At 39.4% G+C, this 14924-nt stretch overlaps 1 protein-coding gene across 1 annotated transcript in view; it reads left to right on the forward strand.

The window, feature by feature from the left end:
- Positions 1-14924, forward strand: part of ADAMTS18 (ADAM metallopeptidase with thrombospondin type 1 motif 18) — a 157442-nt gene that overhangs the window by 96963 nt on the left and 45555 nt on the right. Inside the window, exons 11-12 of the mRNA XM_017868658.1 lie at positions 982-1077; positions 6561-6709. Coding sequence (XP_017724147.1) covers positions 982-1077; positions 6561-6709 — 245 coding nt within the window. The remainder of the gene's footprint in view (positions 1-981; positions 1078-6560; positions 6710-14924) is intronic.

Consider the following 14924-nt stretch of genomic DNA (forward strand, 5'->3'; position numbering starts at 1 on the left):
GATGATGACCTCAATTGCATCTGTAACTTTAATTCTCCTTTGCTTCACAACTTCACATATTCACAGGATCCCAGGATTAGGATGCAAATGTCTTTGGGGGCCATTATTCTGTGTACCACAGTCTAGCATGAGAATGAAATTATTTCATAGGTCTGGTTTGAGAATTAAATTGTCTACATATTTGAAAATTGTGATAGAGATGAAGAAGGTGAGCAGGCCTGGTGGCTCATGCCTGTAATCCCAGCACTATGGGAGACTGAGATGCGAGGATCACTTTAGGTTAGAAGTTTGAGATCAGCCTGGGCAACAAAGCAAGAATGTGTCTCTACAATTAATCACTAAAATATAAATAGCACTCATAGAAAATGCTTCAGTTAAGCACACACAGGACTTTGAAAAAGCAACTGTAAAACAGTTTTAAAAGATGAAAAGGTAGTAATGATGATATATTTTGTAGAACTGCATGCACTAGGCAAAACCATCACTTTACATGTAGTTCCTCATTTATCCTTGAGAGTAAGTCTATAGAGTCAAGTGCTAATTTGATCACTATTGTACAGGTGAGAAAACTGCAACTGAGAGGGACTCCATAACATGTCCATAGGGCATGAAACCAGGCATTTCAGGATGAGGATTTGAATCAGACTTGCTTTATTCTAATCTTGATGTATTCTGCACAATGGTTATTATTATCACTATCATGAGAAACCAGATCTATCACTTCCAAGCCAAGTGTTCTCAATTAACTGTTGCTACCTACCTGCTGTTACTAAACACACATGAATATCTGGATACTGTAGAAACCCCTCACTTACATAGTTACTAAAACATTAACTTTGGTGTTACCAACTTCACTGGCCTCTACTTTTTGAATAATTTCTCTGATTTCCACTACCCGAAAACATAATATTGTATACAACATCTTTGAATATTTTTGTTTTTATTGTATATCACCCTTACCAGCCCCTTTTTTTCTTTCAGGACATTTGCAAATCACTTTGGTGCCATCGAGTAGGCCACAGGTGTGAGACCAAGTTTATGCCTGCAGCGGAAGGGACCGTTTGTGGCTTGAGTATGGTAAACTGCATACTTGTTAGTTTTTAGCTCCAGAAATTTGATAAGGCATTGAATTCGAACTGTTTGTGTTGTGACCTTAGGATGGAATGCTTCGGCATTTTATGTCTCTGACTCCTCTTTATATTAACCAACATTATGTAGGAGCAATTATAAAGCTTAATGCTAATATAACCTAGATAGCTCAATTGTTTCAGAAGATTTTTTTTTCTTTTTTCTTTGTCTTCCTGTTTTAGATGGCGGGTTGGCTCAAAATATCTCTATTTCAGTGAGCTAACAGGTTTCATTATATACCATTTTCCTTTTAAACTTGTGGTATTTAAAAAGTCTCAGGGATCAGATGTCTTGTTAGTCAAGAAATGACTGTCCCTCCAGACCAAGGCTTCTGCTACTCAGCTCAACTCACAGGAACTGTCATTGAGCTTCTGACATGCCCTATAGATTCCCATCATGTACAGTGATTTCCTATTGAAGGGTAAGAGATTCCTCCTCCTAGTGTGTACCTAAGGTCCTTTCGCTGGTGAGCATCTTCTACCCAGAGAACCACCTCCATTTTGAAAGATTATGGGAGATCTCAATATTTTGAATGAAGAACTCTCATATATTTGTATTTTTCTTCCTCTTTCCCAATAGAGTTTGGAGGGAGGGCAAGTTGCATTTACGCTACTAGTAAATGATCCAGATTTGGGGAGTTCATTTGAAAGACCAGTCAAAGAGGAGCTATGAATGACAAGAGACAATGAGATGTTACAGGTTTGCTGATCTTAATTATTGACTCCGTCTCAAGGCAGTATAAACCTATACAGAAAAAAATGGTCATTGGTTGTTTAAAGTTATTTCAAGGCTGGGTGTGATAGCTCACACCTGTAATCCCAACACTTTGGGAGGCTGAGCAGGGAGGATTGCTTGAAGCCAGGAGTTCAAGAACAGGTAACAAAGCGAGACCCTATCTCTACAAAATATTAACCAGGTATGCTGGTGCATGCCTGTAGTCCCAGCAACTTGGGAGGCTGAGGGAGGAGGACCGCTTCAACACAGGAGTTTGAGGCTGCAGTGTGCTATGATTACACCACTGCACTCCATCCTGGGCCACAGAGTTAGGCCCTGTCTCTAAAAAAGTTATTTTATTCCACAATAATTTATTGACTACTAGATACGGGGAACAGGAGACTCTGGGGATATAGAGATGAATAAACCACAGTTGTATTTCTTTAAAAATTTATAGTCCAGGCGGGGCACAGTGGCTCATGCCTGTAATCCCATCACTTTGAAAGGCTAAGGTGGGCGGATCACTTGAGGTCAGGAGTTCAAGGCTAGCTTGGCCAACATGGTGAAACCTCGTGTCTACTAAAAATACAAAAATTTGCTGGACATGGTGGCGCATGCCTGAAATCCCAGCTACTTGGGAGGCTGAGGCATGAGAATCACTTGCATCCTGGAGGCAGAGGTTGCAGGAAGCCGAGATTGTGCCACTGAATTCCAACCTGCGTGACAGAGCGAGACTCTCTCAAAAATAAATTAAAAAAATAAAGATTTACAGTCTAGTAGGGGAAACACATACAGAAGCAAATAACGAATTCTCTCTTTAAACACACCTTCTCTAAGCAGTAGTTGCTATCAGGGCCCAGATGAAATGAGAGATGAATCTTGCTTGAGATTAGCTATGCACTTAAACCACAACAAGTATGTGCATGAAGATGGTTGTTGGAGTTTGGGTTAAAGTTCTTCAGTTGGATGATAGAAAGGACTTTTCAGAGAGAGGCCAACATCAGAGGCAAAGGCACAGATTTCTGATATTTGTTAGGACGTTTATTCACTGTCTCTTAAAAAGGTTTGTAATTTTTAACTCTTTATTTTAAAGAAAATGAACATTTTAAAATTGAGGAGTTATGTGCAATTTTAATCTGATAGTGGTCTTAGGGAATCCCAAGGAGGACTGTTCTTGAAAATGTTAATAGAAGTGTTATGGCCATGATGATATAAAACAATGAATTAGTGGAATAATTTAAAATATAAATACTGCTCAAGTCATTTTTACTTTTGAGGCATTACAACTTAGAACTTGTAACTTGAGGATTAGTGTTTTGTTTTGTTTTGTTTTGTTTTAATTGAAAAAGCAACCGTATTACCTATAAGGGATACACAGGAAAATATTTATATAATGAATGAGAAAAATAAGTGATACATCACCGAGGTCTAAAGATTTATTACATAAGCACCTCAGGTATCTACGTTCTGTGGGGAGTAAAATGTACTTGTGTTAGGCTTCAGTAAACAGAACATAAGATAAAGTCAGAAGTAAGAAAGCAAATGTCTTGATATCACTGTCACACCACGTTATTTTAAAACACTAGGCTACAGTTATATACTGGTGAAAAGCCCTTAACTGTAATGTCACGCTCAACAGAAAGCATCTTAATAAGTTCCATCCATCATCACTCCAGTGTGATAATTATTACATTCATATATGGGTTCCTCAGATTCTTCCTTCACCAGGGGATATAACTGGCTGCTTGTTAGACTGTACGTTTCATGAGGGCCAGTACCCTGGTTTTACTCTTGTTTCATCTGGAGTGTCCGACACACAGTAGCAGGTACTCAATGTTCCATTTGTTTCTCTGTAACTGGAACCCAACTCTGTCCTTCCTCTTCCTTCTCTAGTCCTTTGTCCTTCAGCGCTATTTGTACTGTGAATATTCAGCCAACATGTGGCAGTATGAAAGCCACTTACTTTTATCTAGAGATACGTGTACATGGAAAGACAGGTTTGTACATGCTGTCTATAAAAAGATACTGGCCCAAGTCATGGCCATTCAATTGGAAATTAGATGTAGTGCCAGAAATATGTATGCTGGGCCTGGGCATGGTGGCTCATGCCTGTAATCTCAGCACTTTGGGAGGCCTAGGCGGGCAGAGCGCTTGAAACGAGGAGTTTGAGACTACACTGGTCAATATGGTGAAATTCCATCTCTACTAAAAATACAAAAAATTACCCAGGCATGGTGGTGCATGCCTGTAATCCCAGCTACTCAGGAAGCTGAGGCACAAGAATTACTTAAACCCGGGAGGTGCAGGCTGCAGTGAGCCGAGATCATGTCACCGCACTCCAGCATGGGTGACACAGTGATAACCTGTCGAAAAAAACAAAACAACAACAACAAAAAAAAAAAAGAAAAATATATATGTGTGAAAAGATGGAGCCGGGCACAGTAGCTCACACCTATAATCCCAGCACTTTGGGAGGCCAAGGTGGGTGGATCACCTGAGGTCAGGAGTTCAAGACCAGCCTGGCCAACGTGATAAAACCCCGTCTCTACTAAAAATACAAAAATTAGCTGGGTGTAGTGGCAGGCGCCTATAATCCCCAGCTACGTTGGAAGGCTGAGGCAGGAGAATCACTTGAACCCGGAAGGCGGAGGTTTGCAGTGACCGAGATTGCACCCACTGCACTCCAGCCTGGCAACAAGATGAAATTCTGTCTCAAAAAAAAAAAAAATAAAAAAAAAGATGGATAAACTTACAGGTGTACATATTCTAAATCTGCATTTTCTATGTAGAATTTTACCTATGCATGTAAATGTGTGCATGTCTGTGTGTACATTCCCATATATTCCTGATTTCTACACTGATTAAAAAGCCAAAGGGAGACAATCTGATAGCAGCCCAACCTAATACTAGAATGAATACTGAAGTAATAGAACATCAAATTAATTGAATGACTGGAAGAGATCTAAACACATTTTCCAAAAAGAAATTAGATTAGAATTAAGGTACATTGGTCAGTAATTTACCTCCAAGATGAGAAGTAGAAGTGTCCTGCTTAGAAGTTCTGGCTACTGAGTTAAATCCAGTCTCTTATATTTGCATAGTTATTTGAATAGCTCTGTTTGGGTAGTTTGTGTCACTCTGAGCAAGTTAGCTAGTATTTCTTTGCTAAATTTCTCTTACTGAGAGAAATGGTTTTTAACTCAGTGCTTTTCAAGGATTAGATAAGATACTGCATGTGAAGCTCTCTGCACCATTTTTGGCACATAGGAGCAACTTGGTAACCTGTGGCCGCTGCTGCCATTACTGTTACTGGCTATTGTAATTTTGTCTCAGCCACTGAACTCAGTCCAGTAGAGTCCTCGTGATTCCTGGTAGAAAAGATGCATGCTTATGGTAGACAAAATCCTCAAATGACCAATTGCCTTCCCCAAAAAGTTCTCAGTAGTGTTGTATGATTTCATGCAAACTCTGAAATGGCAATTAATCCAGGGAAAAGAAAAATGAAAAACAGAAGAATTAATCAGCACATGGCAAGAATTTGAAGAAAGGAAGCAATATCTTAACCTAGACAAAGTGCACTAGCAACCAAGCCACACAATAAACAGTCATGAAGCCAAATGTCTCACAGGGGAAAAGTGAAGATTTGAAAGTAAAACAACCTTCCCATAATTCTGTAACCGATCCCCCGATTCCTCAGCAAAACCTGGCATGGTCCAAACCCCAGCCCTTTGGATCTAATTGCAGAGGCCTTTGGAAAAGAGCAGTTATGCTAAGTCATGCAGAACTTGCTCATAATCAAAGCACTGCAGGGGTCGGGGGTGGGGGGTAGGTAACAACAACAAAAAACAAAACAAAAACTAAAGAAACACTACCAGAGGCTAATGCATCCGCTGGGGAGAGATGACCAGGAAAGCTGGGAATTTGTTACAAAGGAGAACTCAAATGGAAAGGTTAGTACAGAAAATAGCTCTCCATCTAGCTTGTACAGATCATGGGCAAATGAAAGCCCCTGGGCTAATTCATCAAAGACACTGAAAGAGCTCAAAGTCATCAGAGCATCTGAAGTGGGCACCTTTTACGTAGACAAAAGGAAAAAGGATGCTATCTGAAGAGAACACAGACTGACTTGTTTAGTTTTGTAAGAAATCTCTATAGTGATGGGTTTGGAATAAACAAAAATATAATGTATGTGTAATTGTATCTGTTTTATGATAAGATAATCATTCAGAATGATAAATTGTGTTAATATCTTACCTGTTACTTCTTGAATGAGTGATCCCAATTGTTTATTCAGAATGATAAATTGTGTTAATATCTTAACTGTTTCTTCCTGAATGAGTGATCCCAATTGTTCTTTCAGTAGCGTTGTCTCTAAGTGGCAAGGCAGGCTTCGTTGTAACTTTATACTGACTCCCTTGGCTGGCAGGTGAAATCTTATCATCTGAACATGTCACCTCTACAGCTCACAAAGCATATCATACTCAGCCTGTTGGTGAGCAATGCTGCTTCTCTACAGATGTCAGCCTTTCAGAATGTCTGTGGTCAATGCAGAGTAGTTGAGTGTTTTTAGAGCACAGCAAAGGAATTTATCAAGATATCAGGCATTTTCCTTTTCTCCCAACACACCTGTTTTTCCTGTTACTGTGCAGGTGTTGGCAACTCCCTGTGCTTTCCCAGGTGGTGTCTGACAGGAACCATCTTAAACGTTCTTTTCACAGTGGTGTCGGCAAGGCCAGTGCGTAAAGCTTGGGGAGCTCGGGCCCCGGCCCATCCATGGCCAGTGGTCCGCCTGGTCGAAGTGGTCAGAATGTTCCCGGACGTGTGGTGGAGGCGTCAAGTATCAGGAGAGACACTGCAATAACCCCAAGTAAGGCTCCAGCAGAAAGTTAGTTTTTGCAAGGTATTAACCTTCAGCCTGTCACACACCGGTGTTTCTTGTTCATACTTTAATAAGTTGTTTAAATCTTTAATTATTTTGGTTACATCATAGTTATACACATTTATGGGGGTACATGTGATGTGTTGATGCAGGTGTACAATGTGGAATGATCAAATCGCATAATGAGATATCCATCACCTCTAGACTTTATTGTTTCTTTATTAAAAAACATTCCAATATCATTTCTTTATTAGGCACATTTCATGGTTTCAGTTATTTTAAGATATGCAATAAATTATTGTTAATGATAGTCACCCTATTTGTGTTACTGAATACTAGATCTTATTCATTCTAACTATATTTTTGTACCCATTAAGCATCCCGACATTACCGTTCTCCCTCCCCACTTACCCTTCCCAGCTCTGTCAATCCACTCTCCAGCTCTAGCTCTGTGAGTTCAATTTCTTTTTTTTAAGCTCTCACATGGGAGAAAATGCAATATTTGTCTTTCTCCATTTGGCTTATTTCACTTAATATAATGTCCTGCAGCTCCATTCATCTTCACTATGCTACCAACTTAAATTGTGTTGTCAATTAAATTAAATTAAATTAAATGTTTTCCAAGCTTCCATCACATTGATCACAGGATTTCATTTTTATAATGGCTGAATAGTACTAAATAGGATTCATAGTATGAAATAGGATTAATACTATCATAATAGGCTGAATACCATTAATTTGAATAATACTATTATATATAATTACTATTCACATATAGCATACAATACTATATCGCATATGTAACACTATATATAATAGTATTAATATATAGTATCTATACTATCTAGTATCATTAATAGGATGAATGGATAAAGAAAACATGGCACACTGTTCAATTATGTATATGTGCCACATTTTCTTTATTTATTCGTGCATTGAGGGACTCTTAGGTTACTTCCATGTCTTAGCTGTTGTGAATAATGCTGTAGTGAACATAGGAATATCTCTGTACACTGATATCCTTCCTTTGGGGTATTCCTTCCTTTTGGGATTGCTGGATCATATGGTAGTCCTACTTTTAGTTTTTTTGAGGAACCACCATACTAATTTACATTCCCACCAACAGAACACGGTTTTTTTTGGGTATTTCTTTTTTTATATTATTTTACTTTAAGTTCTGGGATACATGCGCTGAACGTGCAGGTTTATTACCTAGGTATATATGTGCCATGGTGGTTTGCTGCACCCACCAACCCATCATTTAAGCTTTAAGCCCCGCATTCATTAGGTATTTGTCCTAAAGCTCTCCCTCCCCTTGCCCGCCACCCCGACAGGCCCTGGTGTGAGAAAACACTGTTTTAAAGTGCCATTTTCTTCCCTCCAGTTAGTAACAATCAACCAGAGTTGTACTGTTCGCATATAAAGTCCATGTGCACCGAGGGAAGGTGTGGTGGGCAGAAACCAAAACCAAAACACAGCAGAGGAGTCATTCTCTACCGGACTGTGATGATCCAGTAAGACTCTGAGCTACTCTGTTCATCTAAACTAGGGTTCTACCGTCATATAATTAAATACTTGTGATATTGTAGAACAGAAAAGTTTGGCCGGCAAACCTTGTGAGTGTCTCTCAAACGGGTGAACTGCAGAAAGTATGCTGATTTTTGCCTTGCAGGAATGTACATCAACACGTGTTGACAGATCTGCCTGACTTTTCAAGAGAAACCAGAAATACGGAAAAATGCTGCATGTGAAATTTCCCAATTTTAAAAATATTGACAGCAAATTCAATTTTCTTTAAAGACAGAAAAACCCGCTGTGACAACTAGTCCGATCAGCTGTGGATTGAAAGTGGCCTGTGGTCACCTGTGGGCGCTCTTTGGTCTGGTCATACTGGAGTCTGAACTGCAGTTTGTGCTCTGTGAACATGAAGGTGGTTTCATGTTACTTTTTTTTCTTTTAGATGGAGTCTTGCTCTGTTGCCCAGACTGGAGTACAGTGGCACGATCTTGGCTCACTGCAAGCTCCGCCTCCCAGGTTCATGCCATTCTCCTGCCTCAGCCTCCCGAGTAGCTGGGACTACAGGCGCCCGCCACCACGCCCGGCTAATTTTTTGTATTTTAGTAGAGACGAGGTTTCACCTTGTTAGCCAGGATGGTCTCGATCTCCTGACCTCGTGATCCACCTGCCTCGGCCTCCCAAAGTGCTGGGATTACAGGCTTGAGCCACCGCACCTGGCTGGTTTTATGTTACTGTTACATGCTCTAACTCCCACATGAAACACATGTGAGATGTAGATTTTCCAGTTGGCAGGATGATGTAGAGAGAGCCCAGGTTTTGGCGATAGATAGAAAGACTCTAAACCGTGTGTCTGCTACTTCTTAACTCTGTGGCTTTGTAAAAGTCATTTGACCTGGGTTTATGTACAAAAAAATGTAGAAGATAACCTTGGAAGGTTGGATGAGGATTAGAAATTGCATCTGTAGGATGCCTGACAGACTGGGGAACATTCCGTGGGCATTCACAAAAGGTTCTGGGATGTGTGTGGTTTTTATCATCCTCATCCCAAGCTCACCAGGAGGACGGGGTCACAGAGGGTCAGCCCACTGAAGAAGGGTGGAGAGGCAGGGCCTTTACTGATGAAACTGACCTTTCAAGGATGTGATGGAACCTTGGAAAACATTTAATTTACAACACAATTTAAGTTGGTAGCATAGTGAAGAGGATGAGAACATAGACTCTGAAGTTTGACAGACCGTTTTTGCATCCTGTCCCTAACACTTCTGATCTATGACCATAGACAACTTAGTCTTCCTGCTCCAGATTCCTCATTTATAAAAATGGGATAATGATAGCACCTACGTCAACTGAGTTAATGTTTGTAAAGTGCCTTAGAAAAAGGTCTGACATATCATTAACATTGCATAACTATTTGGTAAATTGAGAAATAATGACACTAGAGCAAAAGGAAATTTTTAAAAAGATGAATGGTACTTCGTTTGAATCAGCAGTCTGAGTTAGATAAAAGTCAATTTTTTCCCCAAAATATAAAGCAGAATTTGGAGACACTTTGACCATCACGTGTTAGGTGCTACTTGGAGTATCGCAGGCTAAAATAGATCTTTTCAATTTCAGCACTATTGACATGGGCTGGAAAATTCTTTGTTGTGGAGGTTTGTCCTGGACATGGTAAGATGTTTAGCAGCATCCCTGCCCTTGACCTACTAATGCCAGTAGGATCCACTCTTCTTCCCCCCGCCCAACAAACTGTGACAACCAAAAATGTCTCCAGACATTGCCAAATGTCCTATATGAGACAAAATCATCTCTGATTGAGACTCACAGATGAAATCAGACCCAGTGACTGATTAATGATAAGGAGGCTGGTGATGCATTTGCAACTTATACTGGGTTATTGTTTTAGTAACAATATTAAAACAATTAATGATGTTTTAGTATCTCCTGGTTTAAGCAGGGGGGTAGTTTCTACCCTCCTGATACTTTGAATGCAACCATGTCTTAAGTCGAATTGTTAAAATCATCATATTACTTTGCATTTTTGAAGCATAGTTCATGGATCTGGTTTTCATACATTACAACATTTTACAATCTCGATATTTTCCCAAGAAAGACATAGATTACCTAATTCAATAGCTCTGCTGGTAAAATGCATGAATGATGCCCCTGAGATTTAAATTAAAACCTCTCATATCTGTAGGATTGAGAGCTCTCATTATAATAGGGCATTGTTCATGGAAACAACATACTGTAATTTAGAGACGCCTAATAGAAGAATTAATCACTAATGTATTTTCATTCAGTGCAGTTTTATCATTTTAAACAAGAATTAAAAATAAATCAGGATACTGTGTACTTTATGCATGAAGCCAAAAATAAGTAGATGATAGGTGCTCCCAAGACAATTGAATTAATTGTTCTCTCTCTCTTCTTATTTCACTCTGTTGCAATAATGCTGGTTTTTTCTCCCTGTTTCAAGTTACGGATTTCTTTCTTGCTTCAGTTTAGTATTTGGTTCTATTAATATCACTCAGTGTAGCCATTTTCATTGTCTCATCCAAGAAGCAGTGTGAGGTTTCTGTTTCATATAAAGGTGTTTTTCCCAGAACAGATTTTATTTCATAAATAATGAATTATTCTTGGCTGATTCATAGATTTACCAATTTTTTGTTGACGGCTATCTGGCTCTGGAATGGCCAATGCCAGGCACACAGGGACGTCCTTTGTGCCATGTAAGTGGTAAACAATGTTAACTGATGGAAGCCCTGTTTTCACTGAGCCCCTATGCCTCAGGGACCTTCCCAATATCCTTCTTTAGGCATTTGTTCCCAATCAGGTTAGAACTGACACATGAGTTGAAACCTGCTGCCTAATCCAGTCATTTCACAGATGAGTAACCAAAGGAGGCAGAGGGCCTCATTCAGGGTAGCAACTCTTGCTCAAGTCCCCATGCTGGTAATGGCAGAGTCAGATTAAGATCCCATAGTCTTAATCCTTTGACATTTTTCATTTTTTTCTGGTTATTTGTTTATTAAATTATCACCCCATAAAGGAGCCCTAGTGAAATTTCTATAAATTCTCCAAGAAAATTATCAGTCATGTGCTAAGGTGTTCTAGAACTTTCCTAAAACATGAGTCTGTTTGAGACAGAATTGTCTGCCAACTCTAACGCAACTTAGCATATGGAGTTAGGAGAAAAATCATGGCCCCAGAGAATAATTGAATCTAACTGGTGGTGTATTTTCCAACCAGTAATTTTGAGGCTCAGCTGGTTATCAGAATCACCAGGTGTGTTTTTAAACATACTGATTTCTGGATCTTCCGTATCATATATTGTTATTGAGAAAGTGGGTGGCGGTCCCCAGGAATCTGTGTACGTATATAGTTTAACAGAGCTCTCTAAGTGATTCTAATACTCATCCAAGCAACACCATTGTAACTATTTGTAGTCAGGACTTGATAAATGATGCAGAAGCAAAGCTGGTTTGTTCTTTATAGCTGTCTAACAGAAGGACAAAATCATGTGCCTAGGTTTTTGTTTTCTGTTTCTGTATTTCTTTGTAATATTAAAAAACTTCTTACACCAAGACATATCATGATAGAACTTTCCGTTAAGTTAGGCTGACACTCATGTTCAAAGCTGCAAAAAAATGTTGCCTCTATTTTTATGGAAATGCCCAAATGCTTGCCAGCAATTACTTTTGATCACTTTGACCGTATCCCATAATTAAAAATGAAATGTAATAGTATATAAAAATCAGATCACATAATACTCAGCACAGGGTGGGTACTCAATACAAAAGTGTAAGGCATTTATAAATAGTTAAATTTATTCTAACTCTGCCCTAGGTACTGCCCTACGGTCTTTACAAAGGTTAGATCAGTTAATTGTCACAGCTGTTCCTATTTTGCAAATGAGGAGGTGAAATAAAATCACCTAAAATTAAGCTGGGTGGAGGCAGAGAATACTGTATTTAAATCAGGGTCTGGCCAAGTTTGATGGATCATACTTGTAATTCCAGCACTTGCGGAGGCCAAGGCAGGAGGACTGCTTGAGGCCAGGATTTTGAGACCAGCCTAGGCAACACAGACCCTCGTCTCTATAAAAATTTCAAAAATTTGCCAGGCATGGTGGCATATGTCTGTAGTCCTAACTACTTAGGAGGCTGAGGTAGGAGTATTGCTTGAGTTCAGGAATTTGAGGCTACAGTGAGCCAAGATTATGCCACTTCACTCCAGCCTGGGTGATAGAGCAAGACTGTATCAAAAATTAAAAAAAAAAAAGAATCTGCCTCATTTTAAAAGGCCAGCTCCCTAAACATTGCACCTTATTCATCTTTCTTTCCATGCCTGGCCCCATGGCCTAAGAACTCAGTTAGATGCAGGCATAGTTAAGTAGGAAAAAAATCCTGGACTGAGTCCACAGGCCTGAGCTTGAGCTCGTCTCTGTTTCTTTCTAGCTGTGTGACCCTCATTCAACAAGTTTTGTGAGCTCTTGTCAGCTGGTTCCCACTTCATCTATGAAAGGAGGACAATGGCTGTATGAATTTGGTGGTCTTTTCCATGTTACAAGTTCTAGAAGTCGATAAAATAACACCTTGCAGTCCTCTTTCCCTTCATTAACTTCATAGGGTCCAAATGAGGTTTGTTCATTAAATCTCAGAAAGTCTTAAACTGAGAAATTAGTTTTAAATACACCTTGTAAAGATGACCAGGAATATTGAGGCTATGATATAGCACTTTAAGATTTTTCTAAGTGCTTTTTAGATAATCATTTAAGAAGTCTTCAGGGATCTGATTTATCACAATGGCTGCTGCATGTTTAAGTAGTTGCTCCAGAGTGTTTTGAAATAGCATAAAAATCTCATCCTGGCAGTGTGACATTTCCTGTTTCTGTTGAATCCATTTTAGCATGCAGCTATAGGAGGACTGGATAAATTATGCTGAAGCAATTCCAGGGCTGTTTTAGAGCATACTTGTGCTTCCTAAAAAGACAAGGAATTTTAATCACATAAATTTATTAACCTGGAGCCGCCTTTCATGTTACATGTTGGCATCAAATTTTTATACAAGATGATCCGTAGTTGAGTTCTGGCCTTCAGAGAAAACTCCATAATGGGAGGAATGAAAAGAAACCACAGCTTTGTGCACAAAGTAAGCTGGATACAATGATATGGGTAATTTTCAATGTGGTGGTGCTCTTTTTTCCTTTATTTTGCTTTCTGGTTTTTGCAGATTAGAATCTGCCTACCAAGATCTTAAAGAGCTTGCCTTTACATCGTAATTATTTATGTTCTAATGGAATTCCCTACTCTGGAAATCCATTTCCCATTGTGCTTGGCAGGAAAGGAGTAGGCCACCTGCAAAGCTGAAAAGTGATTATGCTGATGAAAACAAGAGAATGTTTTCCCTCTGGGTTCAGAATCAATCAGAAGGAACACACAACAGTCATATTATAATCAAAATATCTCAATGACTGACAGCTGAATTGGGGAGAGCAGCAAATGGTGCTTTCTGTTCCTTCTCCCCAGTGTGCTGACATTCTCTGCAATAGCAGGTGCATGGCAAAGTGTGGGAAGATAATGAGAGTGTTAGAAAATGGGAGAAAGCTGGAGAGGTAGCTTGGGTCCATGTTTGAACAGCTTTTGATGCCAAAAGATAGGGTGTGTGCATGTAGCACGCAAGCACACATATACAGTAAAAGAACATTTAGGTGTGTTTACAGATTTCCCTAACAGAGGAGCTAATATGATGAGGGTCAAGAAAATCCCTTCAGTTGGAACAGCAGTCTCCAGTTTCATCCAGGTTGCTGTGAATGCCATTATTTCATTACTTTTTTATGGCTTAGTAGTAGTCCATGGTCTATATACACCATATTTTCTTTACTCGTTGATTGATGGGCATTTGGGCTGGTTCCATATTTTTGCAATTGCAAATTGTGGTGTTTCTCAGGAATAGAAAACCAAACATTGTATGTTCTCACTCATATGTGGGAGCTAAGCTATGAGGACACAAAGGCATAAGAATGATACATTGGACTTTGGGGACTCAAGGAGAAAGGGTAGGAGGTGGCAAGGGATAAAAGACTACACATTGGGTACAGGGTACACTGATCGAGTGAGGGGTGCACTAAAATCTCAGAAATGTTTACTAAAGAACTTACTTATGTAACCAAACAACCTATTGAAATAAAAAAATTAGAAATTAAAAAATTGTTCTACCATAAAGACACATGCACATATATGTTTATTGTAGCACTATTCATTATAGCAAAGGCATGGAATCAACCTAAATACACATCAACAGTAGACTGGATAAAGAAAATGTGATATCAATAGCAAAGACTTGGAATCAACCCAAATGTCCATCTGTGACAGACTGGATTGAGAAAATGTGGCACATATACACCATGGAATACTATGCAGCCATAAAAAAGGATGAGTTTGCGTCCTTTGTAGGGACATGGATGCAGCTGGAAACCATCATTCTTAGCAAACTATCACAAGAACAGAAAACCAAACACCGCATGTTCTCATTCAGAGGTGGGAACACTGACAATGATTCCTTGGACTCGGGAAGGGGAAACATCCCACAAGCACAGGGGCCTATCATGGGGAGGGGGAGGGGTGAGGAGGAGGGAATTGCAATTGAGAGGAGTTATAACATGATATAAATTGATGAATTGATG

The sequence above is a fragment of the Rhinopithecus bieti genome, unplaced genomic scaffold, assembly GCF_001698545.2.
Source record: "Rhinopithecus bieti isolate Rb0 unplaced genomic scaffold, ASM169854v2 scaffold_2574, whole genome shotgun sequence".
Lineage (NCBI taxonomy): Eukaryota > Metazoa > Chordata > Mammalia > Primates > Cercopithecidae > Rhinopithecus > Rhinopithecus bieti.